Source organism: Salvelinus namaycush, chromosome 1 (assembly GCF_016432855.1).
Source record: "Salvelinus namaycush isolate Seneca chromosome 1, SaNama_1.0, whole genome shotgun sequence".
Lineage (NCBI taxonomy): Eukaryota > Metazoa > Chordata > Actinopteri > Salmoniformes > Salmonidae > Salvelinus > Salvelinus namaycush.
In genome coordinates, this window is record NC_052307.1 from 34861722 (window position 1) to 34878319 (window position 16598).

The window sequence follows — 16598 nt, forward strand, 5'->3', positions numbered from 1 at the left end:
GGTCGCCAGTGATTTACATTTTTTTTGCTGGTCACGTTAGTTTTTGATTCACAATTAGCTTTATTTTATTATCAAGATTTATTGAAACTGAAATGTGTATGCCACAATTTGTATGCAGACCAGGTAGCTTATTAAAGAAGTTTGTTCCGAAGTCTTGGTTGAATCTTTGCGATGTGCGATTGTCATGTGCTGTTTGAATGAACATTTCTAAAGGCTTTCCCAAAAAACCTTCCCAATGAAATGTTTTCTAAAAAGTAGGGGTACCTGGCAGAATGATACCATGATGATTTGTATCAATCGCGGGGCATTTGTTTATCAAACTCTGCCATCGCATGTAGTCTACACTAGAGGTCGACCGATTATGATTTTTCAACGCCGATACCGATTATTGGAGGACCAATAAAAGCCGATACCGATTAATCGGCCGTTTTTAATTTATTTATTTGTAATGACAATTACAACAATACTGAATGAACACTTATTTTAACTTAATATAATACATAAATAAAATCAATTTAGTCTCAAATAAATAATGAAACATGTTCAATTTGGTTTAAATAATGCAAAAACAAAGTGTTGGAGAAGAAAGTAAAAGTGCAATATGTGCCATGTAAAAAAAGCTAACGTTTAAGTTCCTTGCTCAGAACATGAGAACATATGAAAGCTGGTGGTTCCTTTTAACATGCGTCTTCAATATTCCCAGGTAAGAAGTTTTAGGTTGTAGTTATTATAGGAATTATAGGACTATTTCTCTCTACCGTTTGTATTTCATATACCTTTTGACTGTTGGATGTTCTTATAGGAACTATAGTATTGCCAGTGTAACAGTATAGCTTCCGTCCCGCTCCTCGCCCCTACCTGGGCTCGAACCAGGAACACATCAACAACAGCCACCCTCGAAGCATCGTTACCCATCGCTCCACAAAAGCCGCGGCCCTTGCAGAGCAAGGGGAACAACTACTTCAAGGTCTCAGAGCGAGTGACGTCACCGATTGGAAACGCTATTAGCGCGCACCCCGCTAACTAACTAGCCATTTCACATCAGTTACACCAGCCTAATCTCGGGAGTTGATAGGCTTGAAGTCATAAACAGCTCAATGCTTGAAGCACAGCGAAGAGCTGTTCTCAAACGCACGAAAGTGCTGTTTGATTGAATGCTTACGAGCCTGCTGCTGCTTACCATCGCTCAGACTGCTCTATCAAATCATCAACTTAATTATAACATAATAACACACACAAATACGAGCCGTAGCTCATTAATATGATCAAATCCGTAAAACTATAATTTCGAAAACAAAACGTTTATTCTTTCAGTGAAATACGAAACTGTTCCGTATTTTATCTAACGGGTGGCATCCCTAAGTCTAACTATTGCTGTCATAATTATGTACAATTCTGGCAAATTAATTACGGTCTTTGTTAGGAGTAAATGGTCTTCACACAGTTCGCAACGAGCCAGGCCGGCCCAAACGGCTGCATATACCCTGACTGCTTGCACGGAACGCAAGAGAAGTGACACAATTTCCCTAGTTAAAAGAAATTCATGTTAGCAGGCAATATTAACTAAATATGCAGGTTTAAAAATATATACATGTGTATTGATTTTAAAGAAAGGCATTGATGTTTATGGTTAGGTACGCATTGGTGCAACGAAAGTGCTTTTTTCACGAATGCGCTTGTTAAAACATCACCCGTTTGGCGAAGTAGGCTGTGATTCAATGAGAAATTGACAGGCACCGCATCGATTTATATGCAACGCAGGACAAGCTAGATAAACTAGTAATATCATCAACCATATTTAGTTAACTAGTGTTTATGTTAAGATTGACAGTTTTTTTATAAGTTTAATGCTAGCTAGCAACTTACCTTGGCTTCTTGCTGCATTCGCGTAACAGGTAGTCAGCCTGCCACGCAGTCTCCTCGTGGAGTGCAATGTAATCGGCCACAATCGGTGTCCAAAAATGCCGATTACAGATTGTTATGAAAACTTGAAATCGGCCCTAATTAATCGGCCAATCCGATTAATCGGTCGACCTCTAGTCTACACTGTACATTGTACAGTACAAGAACACTGCTAGCCAAACAGGGCAGTATTTTTTTCATTCGGGGCAATAGCTTTCAGTTGGCACTAGCCTGGGTTGCCACTGGCAAATTTACCTGAATGTCAAGCCCTGCAAGGGCATGCTAATTTCAAATATGGCTTGTCGTTATTAGCCTGGTTCTGTATGGAATGCAGGCACATTATGGGACACAGGTGTCTGGTCTCCACCCTGCTGATCCTCAACACTGGGGACCCACAAGGGTGTGTTCTCAGCCCTCTCCTGTACTCCCTGTTCACCCATGACTGCGTGGCCATGCACGCCTCCAACTCAATCATCAAGTTTGCAGATGACACTACAGTGGTAGGCTTGATTACCAACAACGACGAGACTGCCTACAGGGAGGATGTGAGGGCCCTCGGAGTGTGGTGTCAGGAAAATAACCTCACACTCAACGTCAACAAAACAAAGGAGATGATCGTGGACTTCAGGAAACAGCAGAGGGAGCACCCCCCTATCCACATCAACGGGACAGTAGTGGAGAAGGTGGAAAGTTTTAAGTTCCTCGGCGTACACATCACGGACAAACTGAAATGGTCCACCCACACAGACAGCGTGGTGAAGAAGGCTCAACAGTGCCTCTTCAACCTCAGGAGGCTGAAGAAATTTGGCTTGTCACCAAAAACGCTTACAAACTTTTACAATTTGTAAGCGAGAGCATCCTGTCGGGCTGTATCACCGCCTGGTACGGCAACTGCTCCGCCCACAAACGTAAGGCTCTCCAGAGGGTAGTGAGGTCTGCACAACGCATCACCGGGGGCAAACTACCTGCCCCCAGGACACCTACACCACCCGATGTCACAGGAAGGCCAAAATGATCATCAAGGACAACAACCACCCGAGCCACTGCCTGTTCACCCCGCTATCGTCCAGAAGGCGAGGTCAGTACAAGTGGATCAAAGCTGGGACCGAGAGACTGAAAAACAGCTTCTATCTCAAGGCCATCAGACTGTTAAACAGCCATCACTAACATTTAGTGGCCGCTGCCAACATACTGACTCAAATCTCTAGCCACTTTAATAATTAAAAATTTGATGTAATAAATGTATCCCTAGTCACTTTAAACAATGCCACTTTATATAATGTCTACATACCCTACATTACTCATCTCATATGTAAATACTGTACTCTATACCATCTACTGCATCTTGCCTATGCCGTTCGGCCATCGCTCATCCATAAATTTGTATGTATTCTTTGTACATATTCTTATTCAATTCTTTGAAATTGTTAGATTACTTGTTAGATGTTACTGCATGGTCAGAACTAGAAGCACAAGCATTTCGCTACACTCGCATTAACATCTGCTAACCATGTGTATGTGACAAATAACATTTGATTTGATTTGGTCTTAATCACCTTGCAGCGGTGAAAAATTGGTGCGACCATATCATGTGCTGGTGCAATCAACTGAAAACCTTTTGTTGGAAAAAGTTAGTATCGATCCATGTTAAGCTCATTGTTGATGCATTGTATGCTCATGCTTTGTCATACTAGGAGGGATAGCAATAAAATATTTCCATTCACCTGCAGGCTAGAGTTGAGAGACAGAAGATCTAAGATTGATTCGCTGTGTCTGATTTGGTCATTGTTTTCTAAAGAAGACCAGTGTCTCTAGTCTTTACTCCCCTGAGCTAGTAGTGGGTTAGATGAAGAGACTGTGGCTCTATGAAAGCTTCCAGGTCAATTCACCTGCTACCAATGGAACAACCAGGACGAAGGGAATGTTAGGCCCTACCTACAGTACATGCCACACTGGAAATAATAGCCTGGGCACAAATATGTGGTAAATGCCTTATCACTACCCTGTCTGTCTGGGTGGCTGGCTGTTGAATTCTAAAATGAAAACGCATTGCTTTTCTGTTTAATGAATGGAGATGGTTGTTTCCTGTATTCCAACTGCCGACCCACCTCCAAGTTCCATACGTATAGTAGTAGGATAGTCTACACCTAAAAGCAGCATCATTGTCATAATCTTTTCTAATTGCTTGCCGGGGTTGCTACGCAATTTAGTAGGGCTGGGGATTGCCAGGGACTTCACAATTCGATATTATCATGATACTTAGGTGGCAATACAATATGTATTGCAATTCGTCGAGGCATGGACTCTACAAGATGTCGAAAGCGTTCCACAGGGATGCTGGCCCATTTTGACTCTAATGCTTCCCACAGTTGTCAAGTTGGATGGATGTACTTTGGGTGGTGGACCATGGGAAACTGTTGAGCGTGAAAAAACCAACTACCATACCCCGTTCAAAGGCACTTAAATCTTTTGTCTGGCCCATTCACCCTCTGAATGGCACACATACCCAATCCATGTCCCAATTGTCTCGAAGCTTAAAAATCATCCCTTAAACCTGTCTCCTCCCCTTAATCGACACTGATTTAAAAGTGGATTTAACAAGTGACATAAATAAGAGATCATAGCTTTCACCTGGCCATTCTGTCATGGAAAGAACAGGTGCCCTTAATGTTTTGTATACTCTGTGTATGGGAAAGGTTTTCCATCAGTTTGTCTTAAATTACTACTCGATGGGTTATTGTTGTGTTTTATTGCCTAAGATGTGGGCTCTCTAGGAGAATTTGTGTTAACGTATGTAAACTCAGCAAAAAAAATACTGTCAAATGCGTTTATTTTCAGGAAACTTAACATGTGTAAATATTTGTATGAACATAACAAGAATCTACAACTGAGACATAAACTGAACAAGTTCCACAGACATGTGACTAACAGAAATGGAATAATGTGTCCCTGAACAAAAGGGGGTCAAAGGAGGAGGGGGATGTCTTCACTGTAACGCACAGCATTGAAATTGCCTGCAATGACGGTGTAATGCTCATTCCTTCGACGATAAACGTGAATCCGACCATCACCCCTGGTGAGACAAAACCGCGACTCGTCAGTGAAGAGCACTTTTTGCCAGTCCTGTCTGATCCAGTGACGGTGGGTTTGTGCCCATAGTCCCATTGTTGCCGGTGATGTCTGGTGAGGACCTGCCTTACAACAGGCCTACAAGCCCTCAGTCAAGCCTCTCTCAGCCTATTGCGGACAGTCTGAGCACTGATATAGGGAATATGCGTTCCTGGTGTAACTCGGCCGTTGTTGTTGCCATCCTGTACCTGTCCCGCAGGTGTGATGTTCGGATGTACTGATCTAGTGCAGGTTTTGTTACACGTGGTCTGCCACTGCGAGGACGATCAGCTGTCCGTCCTGTCTCTCTGTAGCGCTGTCTTAGGCGTCTCACAGTATGGACATTGCAATTTATTGCCCTGGCCACATCTGCAGTCCTCATGCCTCCTTGCAGCATGCCTAAGGCACATTCACGCAGATGAGCAGGGATCCTGGGCATTTTTCTATTGGTGTTTTTCAGAGTCAGTAGAAAGGCCTCTTTTAGTGTCCTTAGTTTTCATAGCGGTGACCTTAATTGCGTACCGTCTGTAAGCTGTTAGTGTCTTAACGATTGTTCCACAGGTGCACGTTCATTAATTTTTTTATGGTTCATTGAACAAGCATGGGAAACAGTGTTTAAACCCTTTTACAATGAAGAGCTGTGAAGTTATTTGGCTTTTTACAAATTATCTTTGAAAGACAGATTCCTGAAAAAGGGATGTTTCTTTTTTTGCTGAGTTTAGATAGTATGCAGTTTGCCAGCACAAATGAGCAATCTGTAGAACACTGTCAGACATAATGCATTGTAGATCACTGCACTCTGACTGACTCATGGAGGTATTAAAGCTAAATGCAAGAGAAATCTCTGTGGGTTGTACCAAAGCCCTGCTCAAAAGTAGTGCACTAAATAGGAAAAGGGTGCCTTTTTGGGACACATCCTTAATATTGTTTCCCCTCTTTTCCCCTGTCAAGCCGTGCCGTACCCTCCCCAGCAGCGTCTCTCTATGAAGGAGCTGTTTGAGGATGGCAAGCCCAACACAGAGACGCTCCGCACCCACCTAGTGAAGGAGGGCCGGCTGGAGGAAGAGGTGGCCCTCCGGGTCATCAACGACGGCGCCAACATCCTGAGACAGGAGAAATGCATGCTGGAGGTAGAGGCACCCATCACAGGTAAGGGAAGACTAGTACTTTATTAATCCGTTTGAGACATATGTGCCTTCTGCTATACCCAACCCCTCCAATATACACACAACCTACACACAAACAAACATTAGGTTGGAAAGATGGAACTTGGTCTCCTTTTTTGGTGTTGCTGTATGTGACCGGCTGTTGACTTGAAACACCCTTTCTTTCACGGTTTCACACAAGAGGATAGTGTTGAGTATACAACACCGTTGTGTATCCTCCCTTCCTTTGCTTGAGGAGAAGGAACTTACCTGCTTCTCCAAAGGCAGTCAGTCGCCTGGCCTCCACTAACTGCTTCAAAGAGATCAAATGCAAATGGGAACGTTTAGCCCGTCATTAGTTGTTTAGCTTGTGAAGCCTGACCTTTGCATTTTGCCTGAAGCAACATCCGTCTTCAGGAAGTTAGTTTTTACACCCAGGTCTTGGATTTAGGCTACATATACTTCGTGCCTTTTGGGGAGGCAGGTAGCCTAGCAGTTAAGAGCGTTTGGCCATTAACTGAAAGGTCGCTGGTTCGGATCCCCTAGCTGACTAGGTGAAAAATCTCTGTGCCCTTAAGCAAGGCTATTTGCTCCTCCTGTAAGTTGCTCTGGATAAGAATGTTTGCAAAATAACTCAAATGTAGATGTCATCTAGTTCATATGGATTTGGATATAATTATTTTGCTGACGAAACCACGGTTGTAGGCCTGATAACCAATAATGACGAGTTGGCTTATAGGGAGGGAGGCATGTGAACTGGCTTTGTGGTGCCAAGACAACAACCTCTCCCTCAATGTCAGGAGTTGATTGTTGACTTCAGGAAGCAGAGGGAGGAACATGCCCCGATCCACATCAATGGGACTGTAGTAGAGAGAGTCAGCGGCTTTAAGTTCCTCGGCGTCTACATCACCGAGGACTTGACATGGACCAACACCACCGCCACTCCTCTCCAAATACTACCGCTGCGCCATTGAGAGCATCCTGACTGGTTGCATCACAGCCTGGTACTGGAATTGCTCCGTCCACGACCGCAAGGCCCTCCAGCAGGTGGTGAAGACAGCCCAGTACATCACTGGGACTCCCACCCATCCAGGACATCTACTCGAGGCGGTGCTTGGGGAAGGCCTCCAGCATCAAGGACCCCACACACGAGCTGTTCACTCCCTTAGTCAGGCAGACGGTATTGAAGCATGAGGTCTGATACCAACAGTCTCAGAGACAGTTTTGATCTACAAGCCATAAGACTGCTGAACACTTGAACTGGACTGACCACCTGCTCTGATTCGCCACACGTTAGCACGCACACACACTCATTCATGCTACACACACACACACACATCAACTGCTGCTACTAGACTTATGATTGCTAAATACTGCACAATTTAAATAATTTCCCCAATTCCCCCTTCCCCAAAAGACATGTAAATATTGGACTATAAATTGTGCCTTCCTGTATTATACTTATGCACGAAAATCTACAGTTGAAGTCGGAAGTTCACACACTTAGCTTGGAGTCATTAAAACTCGTTTTTCAACCACTCCACAAATTTCTTGTTAAACTATAGTTTTGGCAAGTCGGTTAGGACATCTTCTTTGTGCATGACACAAGTAATTTTTCCAACAATTGTTTGCAGACAGATTGTCACTTACAGTGAATTATATCACAATTCCAGTGGGTCAGACGTTTACATACACTAAGTTGTCTGCCTTTAAATAGCTTGGAAAATTTCAGAAAATAATGTCATGGCTTTAGAAGCTTCTGATAGGCTAATTGGTATCATTTGAGTCAATTGGAGGTGTACCTGTGGATGTATTTCAAGGCCTACCTTCAAACTCAGTGCCTCTTTGCTTGACATTGTGGGAAAATCTAAAGAAATCAGCCAAGACCTCAGAATTTTTTTTGTAGACCTCCACAAGTCTGGTTCATCCTTGGGAGCAATTTCCAAACGCCTGAAGGTACCACATTCATCTGTACAAACAATAGTACGCAGGTATAAACACCATGGGACCACGCAGCCGTCATACCGCTCAGGAAGGAGACGCGTTCTGTCTCCTAGAGATGAACGTACTTTGGTGCGAAAAGTGCAAATCAATCCCAGAACAACAGCAAAGGACCTTGTGAAGATGCTGAAGGAAACAGGTACAAAAGTATCTATATCCACAGTAAAACGAGTCCTATATCGACATAACCTGAAAGGCCGCTCAGCAAGGAAGAAGCCACTGCTCCAAAACCGCCATAAAAAAGTCAGATTACAGATTGCCACTTCACATGGGGACAGAGATCGTACTTTTGGAGAAATGTCCTCTGGTCTGATTAAACAAAAATAGAACTGTTTGGCCATAATGACCATTGTTATGTTTGGAGGAAAAAGGGGGAGGCTTGCAAGCCGAAGAACACCATCCCAACCGTGAAGCACGGGGGTTGTAGCATCATGTGGGGGTGCTTTGCTGCAGGAGAGACTGGTGCACTTCACAAACTAGATGGCATCAATGAGGAAGGGGAAATTATGTGGATATATTGAAGCAACATCTCAAGACATCAGTCAGGAAGTTAAAGCTTGGTCTCAAATGGGTCTTCCAAATGGACAATGACCCCAACCATACTTCCAAAGTTGTGTAAAAATGGCTTAAGGACAACAAAGTCAAGGTATTGGAGTGGCCATCACAAAGCCCTGACCTCAATCCTATTGAGAATTTGTGGGCAGAACTGAAAAAGCGTGTGCACCAGCTCTGTCAGGAGGAATGGGCCAAAATTCACCCAGCTTATTGTGGGAAGCTTGTGGAAGGCTACCTGAAACGTTTGACCCCATGTTAAACAATTTAAAGGCAATGCTACCAAATACTAATTGAGTGTATATAAACTTCTGACCCACTGGGAATGTGATGAAAGAAATAAAAGATGAAATAAATCATTCTCTCTCCTATTATTCTGACATTTCACATTCTTAACAAAGTGGTGATCCTAACTGACCTAAGACAGGTAATTTTTGCTTGGATTAAATGTCAGGAATTGTGAAAAACTGAGTTTAAATGTATTTGTTTAAGATGTATGTAAACTTCCGACTTCAAATTTCTTATTGTTGTTTCATTGTTGAGAAGGAACCCCACAAGTAAGCATTTCATTGGACAGTGTATACCATGTGTATCCCGTACATACAACTCATAAAACTCTCCTCGGCTGGTGGAACCAGCCTGATCTCTCCATTGTTTTACTGCACAAGTGAAATAGAATGGTGAGAATGCAGGGATTAGACTGGTTCCATCAGGGTTTTATTTTTTATTTATTTTACCAGGTGAGTTGACTGGGAACACATTCTCATCTACAGCAACGGCCTAGGGAATAGTTATCGGGGAGAGGACGGGGGATGATTAGGTGACCGGGATGGTATGAGGGCCAGATTGGGAATTTTGCCAGGACACCGGGGTAAACACCCCTACTCTTACGATAAGTGCCATGGGATCTTTAGTGACCACAGAGAGTCAGGACACCCGTTTAACGTCCCATCCGAAAGAAGGCACCCTACACAGGGCATTGTCCCCAATCACTGCTCGGGGGAATTGGGATATATTTGTTTGACCAGTGGAAAGGGTGCCTCCTACTGGCCCTCCAACACCACTTCTAGCAGCATCTGGTCTCCCATCCAGAACAAACACTGCTTAGCTTCAGAAGGAAGCCAGCATTGGGATGCAGGGTGGTATGCTGCTGGCTAGCCTGCTCCCTCTGGCCTACACACATGCTGAGTGAGTGAGGATAATACATGCACAACTCTCTTTCTCTGGCACCCAGCAGACAGACATTCATACAGTGCCATGGAATAGTGCCCAACCAGGCCCAGAGTAAACACAGCACATGCCTGGGCACTATGCCATGGTACCACACAACTGTTAACTGCATCTGTTGACAGAAGGTGTATTGGAGTGGACCCATTTTGCTGGCTTGAGTTATGGGTGTCATCAAATGCCTTTGAACTGAACTCCCAGTTTCACACAGCTGTCCTTGCTGTCCTGGTCCAGCTTAGTATATCTGTTCTGCACCCTGCTAGTGCTCACACACAGCCTCAATCACATGCAAATAGGCCTACATGTCCTCGCTGCATATGAATAGATTACTTTGTCATAGACAGAATTGGGTAACTCTGAAATTACTCTCACTCTTGTGCATATCAAAGTATTGTCATATCAGACCATGTCTCTCCTGTACTAGAGGATAATAACCTATTGTTTCCTTCCCTAACAGTGTTGTTTGTTTGTCCTTAGTGTGTGGAGATGTCCACGGCCAGTTCTTTGACCTAATGAAGCTGTTTGAAGTGGGAGGCTCGCCCAGCAACACACGTTATCTGTTCCTCGGAGACTACGTAGACCGAGGCTACTTCAGTATTGAGGTGATTATACCCTACTGACCCAATTCCCCCTCTCCTTGAGTCTGCCAATGAAAAAGGAGAATCTGAATTGGGGTGAAGGGGGAGGAGTGAATAAAAAGTTGGATCAGGTTTGGCGACTGCTTGGTGAGTCTATTCCAGAGCACTCAAAAGGAGAGGATAAATATGATTGGCCTTATTTAGATCCTGCTGCAGGAGGAAATTCCCTGTGTTGTGTTTGAAGGCGAACAGAGCGGCAGAGGTACACTACCGTTCAAAAGTTTGGGGTCACTTAGAAATGTCCTTGTTTTGGAAGAAAAGCAAAATAAAATTGTCCATTTAAAATAACATCAAATTGATCAGAAATACAGTAAACATTGTTGATGTTGTAAATGACTATTGTAGCTGGAAACGGCAGATTTTTTTAATGGAATATCTACATAGGCGTACAGAGGGCCATTATCAGCAACCATCACTCCTGTGTTCCAATGGCACGTTGTGTTAGCTAATCCAAGTTTATCATTTTAAAAGCCTAATTGATCATTAGAAAACCCGTTTGCAATTATGTTAGCGCAGCTGAAAACTGTGGTTGTGATTAAAGAAGCAATAAAACTGGCCTTCTTTAGACTAGTTGAGTATCTGGAGCATCAGCATTTGTGGGTTCGATTATAGGCTCAAAATGGACTGAAACAAAGACTTTCTTCTGAAACTCGTCAGTCAATTCTTGTTCTGAGAAATGAAGGCTATTCCATGCGAGAAATTGCCAAGAAACTGAAGATCTGGTACAATGCTGTGTACTACTCCCTTCACAGAACAGGAGACAGAATGCGTCTCCTTCCTGAGCGGTATGACGGCTGCATGGTCCCATGGTGTTTATACTTGCGTACTATTGTTTGTACAGATGAACGTGGTAGCTTCAGGCATTTGGAAATTGCTCCCAAGGATGAACCAGACTTGTGGAGGTCTACAATTTTTTTTTCTGAGGTCTTGGCTGATTTCTTTAGATTTTCCCACAATGTCAAGCAAAGAGGCACTGAGTTTAAAGGTAGGCCTTGAAATACATCCACAGGTACACCTCCAATTGACTCAAATGATGTCAATTAGCCTATCAGAAGCTTCTAAATCCATGACATCATTTTCTGGAATTTTCCAAGCTGTTTAAAGGCACAGTCAATTTAGTGTAGGTAAACTTCTGACCCACTGGAATTGTGATACAGGGAATTATAAGTGAAATAATCTGTCTGTAAACAATTTTTGGAAATATGACTTGTCATGCACAAAGAAGATGTCTTAACCGACTTGCCAAAACTATAGTTTGTTAACAAAAAATTTGTGGAGTGGTTGAAAAACGAGCTTTAATGACTCCAACTTAAGTGTATGTAAACTTCCGACTTCAACTGTATAACAAGGTGATGTGTGTCTGGCCCTGCTGGACTAGTGTGCCATGTTTAATTTAGACATCTCTCGCTCTCTGTATTTACCTCTCAAGCCCATTGAGGGACACCCACTCTGCTGTGCTCTCACGTGTTATTATGTCATGTCTGAACGTGGCTCAGGGTCAAGTTTGCTAAGTCTTTTGTTACATCACATAGTCAAAACCTTAATAATAGCTGCCATTTTGGTTCATGGTCATACGTTTGTTGCTCTTCTCAAGGCAGAGCACGTGAATTGGGGTCAGTGTCCTCTAGTTAATTAGCTTGATTAATCTGGGTAAACTGGGTGTGTAGACCACAGAAATGGCCTACAGTGCCTTAAGTATTCACACCCATTGACATTTTGTTGTTAAAGTGGGATTAAAATGGATTTAATTGTTTTTTTGTCAACGATTACACCAAATACTCTTTTGAAACTGGAAGAAAAATTATAACGTTTGTAAAAAAAAATATATATATATATATATAACACTATCATGCTTACCAGACCGCTCGCTATCGCGCGTGTCCACCATCGAGCGCATGTTGATTTTGTCCACCCACACCAGACGCGATCAGGACACACAGGTTGAAATATCAAAACGAACTCTGATCCAACTATATTCTTTTGGGGACAGGTCGAAAAGCATTAAACATTTATAGCAATTTAGCTAGCTAGCTTGCTGTTAGATAATTTGTCCTGGGATATAAACATTGGGTTGTTATTTTACCTGAAAGGAACAAGGTCCTCTACTCGGACAATTAATCCACAGATAAAAGGGTAAACAGAGTTCATTTCTAGTAATCTCTCCTCCTTCAGGCTGTTTCTTCTTTGGACTTTATATGGCAGTTGACAACCGACATTAAGGTGCACTACTAACTGGACTGGAGTGTGGACCTCAGTTCATCTTTCAATCACCCACGTGGGTATATGCTTCTACAAACCAATGAGGAGGTGGGACTTGCAGCGGTTCTTGCGTCACAAATATAACCAAGTTCTATTTTAGTGCCTGGCTACGCAGACGCTCGTTCACGTGCGCGAGCAGTGTGGGTGCAATGATTGATTAACATTTATTTGTACATTTAGTCAATCAGTACATCTTAGAATCACCTTTGGCAGTGATTTACAGCTGCGAGTCTTTCTGGGTAAGTCTCTAAGAGCTTTGCACACCTGGATTGTACAATATTTGCAATTAAAAAAAAAAAAAATATTCTTCAAGCTCTGTCAAGTTGGTTGTTGATCATTGCTAGACAGCCATTTTGTATTTATTTATTTATTTATTTATTATGGATCCCCATACTCTTCCTGGGGTCCAGCAAAATTAAGGCAGTTAAATATACAATTAAAAAAACATTACATTACATTTCACAATAGATTAGGTGTGTGCCCTCAGGCCACTACCCTTCTACCACATATCTACAACACATAATCTATGCTGTCGTGTGCCTGTGTGTCTCTCTACACAGTCCCTATTTTATTTTTTATTTTATTTAACTTGGTAAGTCAGTTAAGAACCAATTCTTATTTACAATGACGGCCTAACTCTAACCCGGATGACGTTTGGCCAATTGTGCACCGCCCTATGGGAATCCCAATCACGGCCGGTTGTGATACATCCTGGAATCGAACCAGGGTCTGTGGTGAGGCCTCTAGCACTGAGATGCAGTGCCTTAAAATGCTGCACCACTTGGGAGCCTTACTGTTCGATAAGGTGTATTTTTAGTTGTTGTTGCTGTGTTTACTGCTTCCATGAGTTACTTGATGTGGAATATAGTTCCATGTAGTCGTGGCTCTATGTAGTACTGTGCACCTCTCATATTCTGTTCTGGTCTTCGGAACTGTGAGGAGACCTCTGGTGGCATGTCTTGTGAGGTATGCATGGGTGGCTGAGCTGTGTGCTAGTAGTTTAAACAGACAGCTCGGTGCGTTCAACATGGCAATACCTCTCACAAATACAAGTAGTGATGAAGTCAGTCTCTCCTCTACTTTGAGCCAGGAGATATTGACATTAATAATATCAATGTTAGCTCTCTGTGTACATTAAAAGGCCAGCCATGATGCCCTGTTCTGGGGCAATTGTTATTTTCCTAAGTCCCTCTTTGTGGCACCTGACCACACGACTGGACAGTAGTCCAGATGCGACAAAACAACGGCCTGTAGGACCTGTCTTGTTGATAGTGTTATAAAGGCAGAGCAGCATTTTATTATGGACTGACCTCTCCCCATCTTAGCTAATGTTGCATCAATATGTTTTGTCCATGACAGTTTAAAATCCAGGGTTACTCCAAGCAGTTTAGTATCCTCAACTTGCTAAATTTCCACATTATTCGTTAAAAGATTTAGATGAGGTTTAGGGTTTAGTGAATGATTTGTCCCAAATACAATGCTTTTCATTTATGAAATGTTTAGGACAAACTTATTTCTTGCCACCCATTCTGAAACTGACTGCAGCTCGTTCTTAACTGTTGCAATGATTTCACGTGCTGTGGCAGCTGACATGTTGAGACATCAGCATACATGGACACACGTGCTTTAATCCGAGCAAGGTCATTAGTAAAGATGGAAAATATTAAGGGGCCTAGACAGCTGCCCTGGGGAATACCTGGCTCTACCTGGATTGTGTTGGAGAGGCTTCCATTAAAGAACACCTTATGTGTTCTGTTCAGATGGGCCAATAAAGCCAATAAGTTTTTCCAGCAGCAAATTATGATCAATGATGTCAAAAAATGCACTGAAGTCTAATAAAAAAGCTCCCACAATTTTTGTATCATACCTTACCTTGATTGTAAGGTATACCTTTTATCATACCTTACCTTGATTGGTGGAGGTCTGCAGAGATTGTTGTATGTCTGGGAAGTTCTTCCATCTCCACAGATGAGCTTTGTCAGTGACCATCGGGTTCTTGGTCACCTCCCTGACCAAGGTCCTTCTCCCCCGATTGCTCAGTTTGGCCAGGCGGCTAGCTCTAGAAAGAGTCTTGGTTGTTCCAAACTTCTTCCATTTAAGAATGATGGATGACACTGTTCTTGGGGACCTTCAATGCTGCAGAAATGTTTTGGTACAATTCCCCAGATCTGTGCCTCGACACAATCCTGTCTCTGAGCTCTACTGACAATTCCTTCGGCCTCAAGGCTTGTTTTTGTGCTGATATGCACTGTCAACTGTGGGACCTTTATATAGACGTGTGTGTGCGTTTCCAAATCTTGTCCAATCAATTGAATTTACCACAGGTGGACTCCAAGTTGTAGAAGCATCTCAAGGATGATCAATGGAAACCGGGTGCATCTGAGATCAATTTTGACTCTCATAGCAAAGGGTCTGAATACTTATGTAAACAAGATATTTCTGTTTTTTAAATTTGTAATACATTTGCAAAAATGTCTAAACCTGTTTTTGCTTTGTCATAATGGGGTATTGTGTGTAGATTGAGGAATTTGTATTTTAATACATTTTAGAATAAGGCTATAACGTAACAAAATGTGAAACGAGTCAAGGGCTCTGAATACTTTCTGAATGCATTGTATGTGTGGGGTACAGAGATGTTTTAACATTAAATCATTTTAAACACTATCTTATTATGTAATTTATAGACCATTTAACTTATGTGACTTGTTATGCAAATGTTTACTCCTGAACTTATTTAGGCTTGCCATAACAAAGGGGTTGACTCAAGACATTCCATCCTTAAAAAAATGCAATTTGTAAAAACAGAATTCCACTTGTACATTATGTGTGTGTGTGTGTGTGTGTGTGTGTGTGTGTGTAGGCAGGCCAGTGATCCATTTTAAATTAAAGCTGTAACACAACAAAATGTGGAAAAAGTCAAGGGGTGTGAATACTTTCTGATGGCACTGTAGATTATATTTCTATGGTATAGACCAGGGGTTCTCAAACGTTTTCACTCAGATCCCCTCCTGCGAGCGCCACGTCTATTTCTATGGGCACGAACACTGTTGATTACACAAACTGTTCACACCCCTCTTGTTGATGGAGAAAATGTTGCAGTTTTAAAGCAAATTGAATTGCAATTCTATACATTTTGCCATGTCTGTGTATTCATGTGATGTTTGAGCGACTCGAACATTATTACAACATCTATGGACTAAAGAAACGTTAGCTGACATGGGCTAGTCTGGACATTTCTGACAAGTTATAAATAGCTCTAAGGTATGCAATGACTGACATGACAAGAGAAAAACTGATGATCCACTACCCAATTTCAAATTGCACTTTGTATTCTGCTATTACAACTTTCAAGAGTAAGTTGAAAGCCAGACTGAGTTCTTAGCCCCACTGTTTGGGAACCACTGCAGACCTGCCAACATGCACGCATTTTGCGTAACAACTACACGATTCTCTGTCGATGTACGCAGGTACGAGATCCGAGTTAAAAGTACGCATAAATGAATAGGGCCTGATTTTTATTTTATTTTATTTTTTTATTATTTTTATATACATTACATTTTAATAAAAAAGAAATCCACTGAGTAAGTCTAACATCCCGATTCTCGAGCTGTAACACACAGACATGTACGGAGTTTGTCACTAAGCTAAGGACTCTGGGACTAAACACCTCTCTCTGCAACTGGATCCTGGACTTCCTGACGGGCCGCCCCCAGGGGGTAAGAGTAGGCAACAATATGTCTGCCACGCTGATCTTTAACACTGGGGC

At 42.5% G+C, this 16598-nt stretch overlaps 1 protein-coding gene across 4 annotated transcripts in view; it reads left to right on the forward strand.

Annotated features, from left to right (window-relative positions):
• Positions 1-16598, forward strand: part of LOC120040599 (serine/threonine-protein phosphatase 2B catalytic subunit gamma isoform-like) — a 67970-nt gene that overhangs the window by 12702 nt on the left and 38670 nt on the right. For all 4 annotated transcript variants that reach the window (XM_038985718.1, XM_038985772.1, XM_038985804.1 and 1 more), the window contains exons 2-3: positions 5962-6159; positions 10413-10537. In XM_038985718.1, the coding sequence (XP_038841646.1) occupies positions 5962-6159; positions 10413-10537 (323 nt within the window). The remainder of the gene's footprint in view (positions 1-5961; positions 6160-10412; positions 10538-16598) is intronic.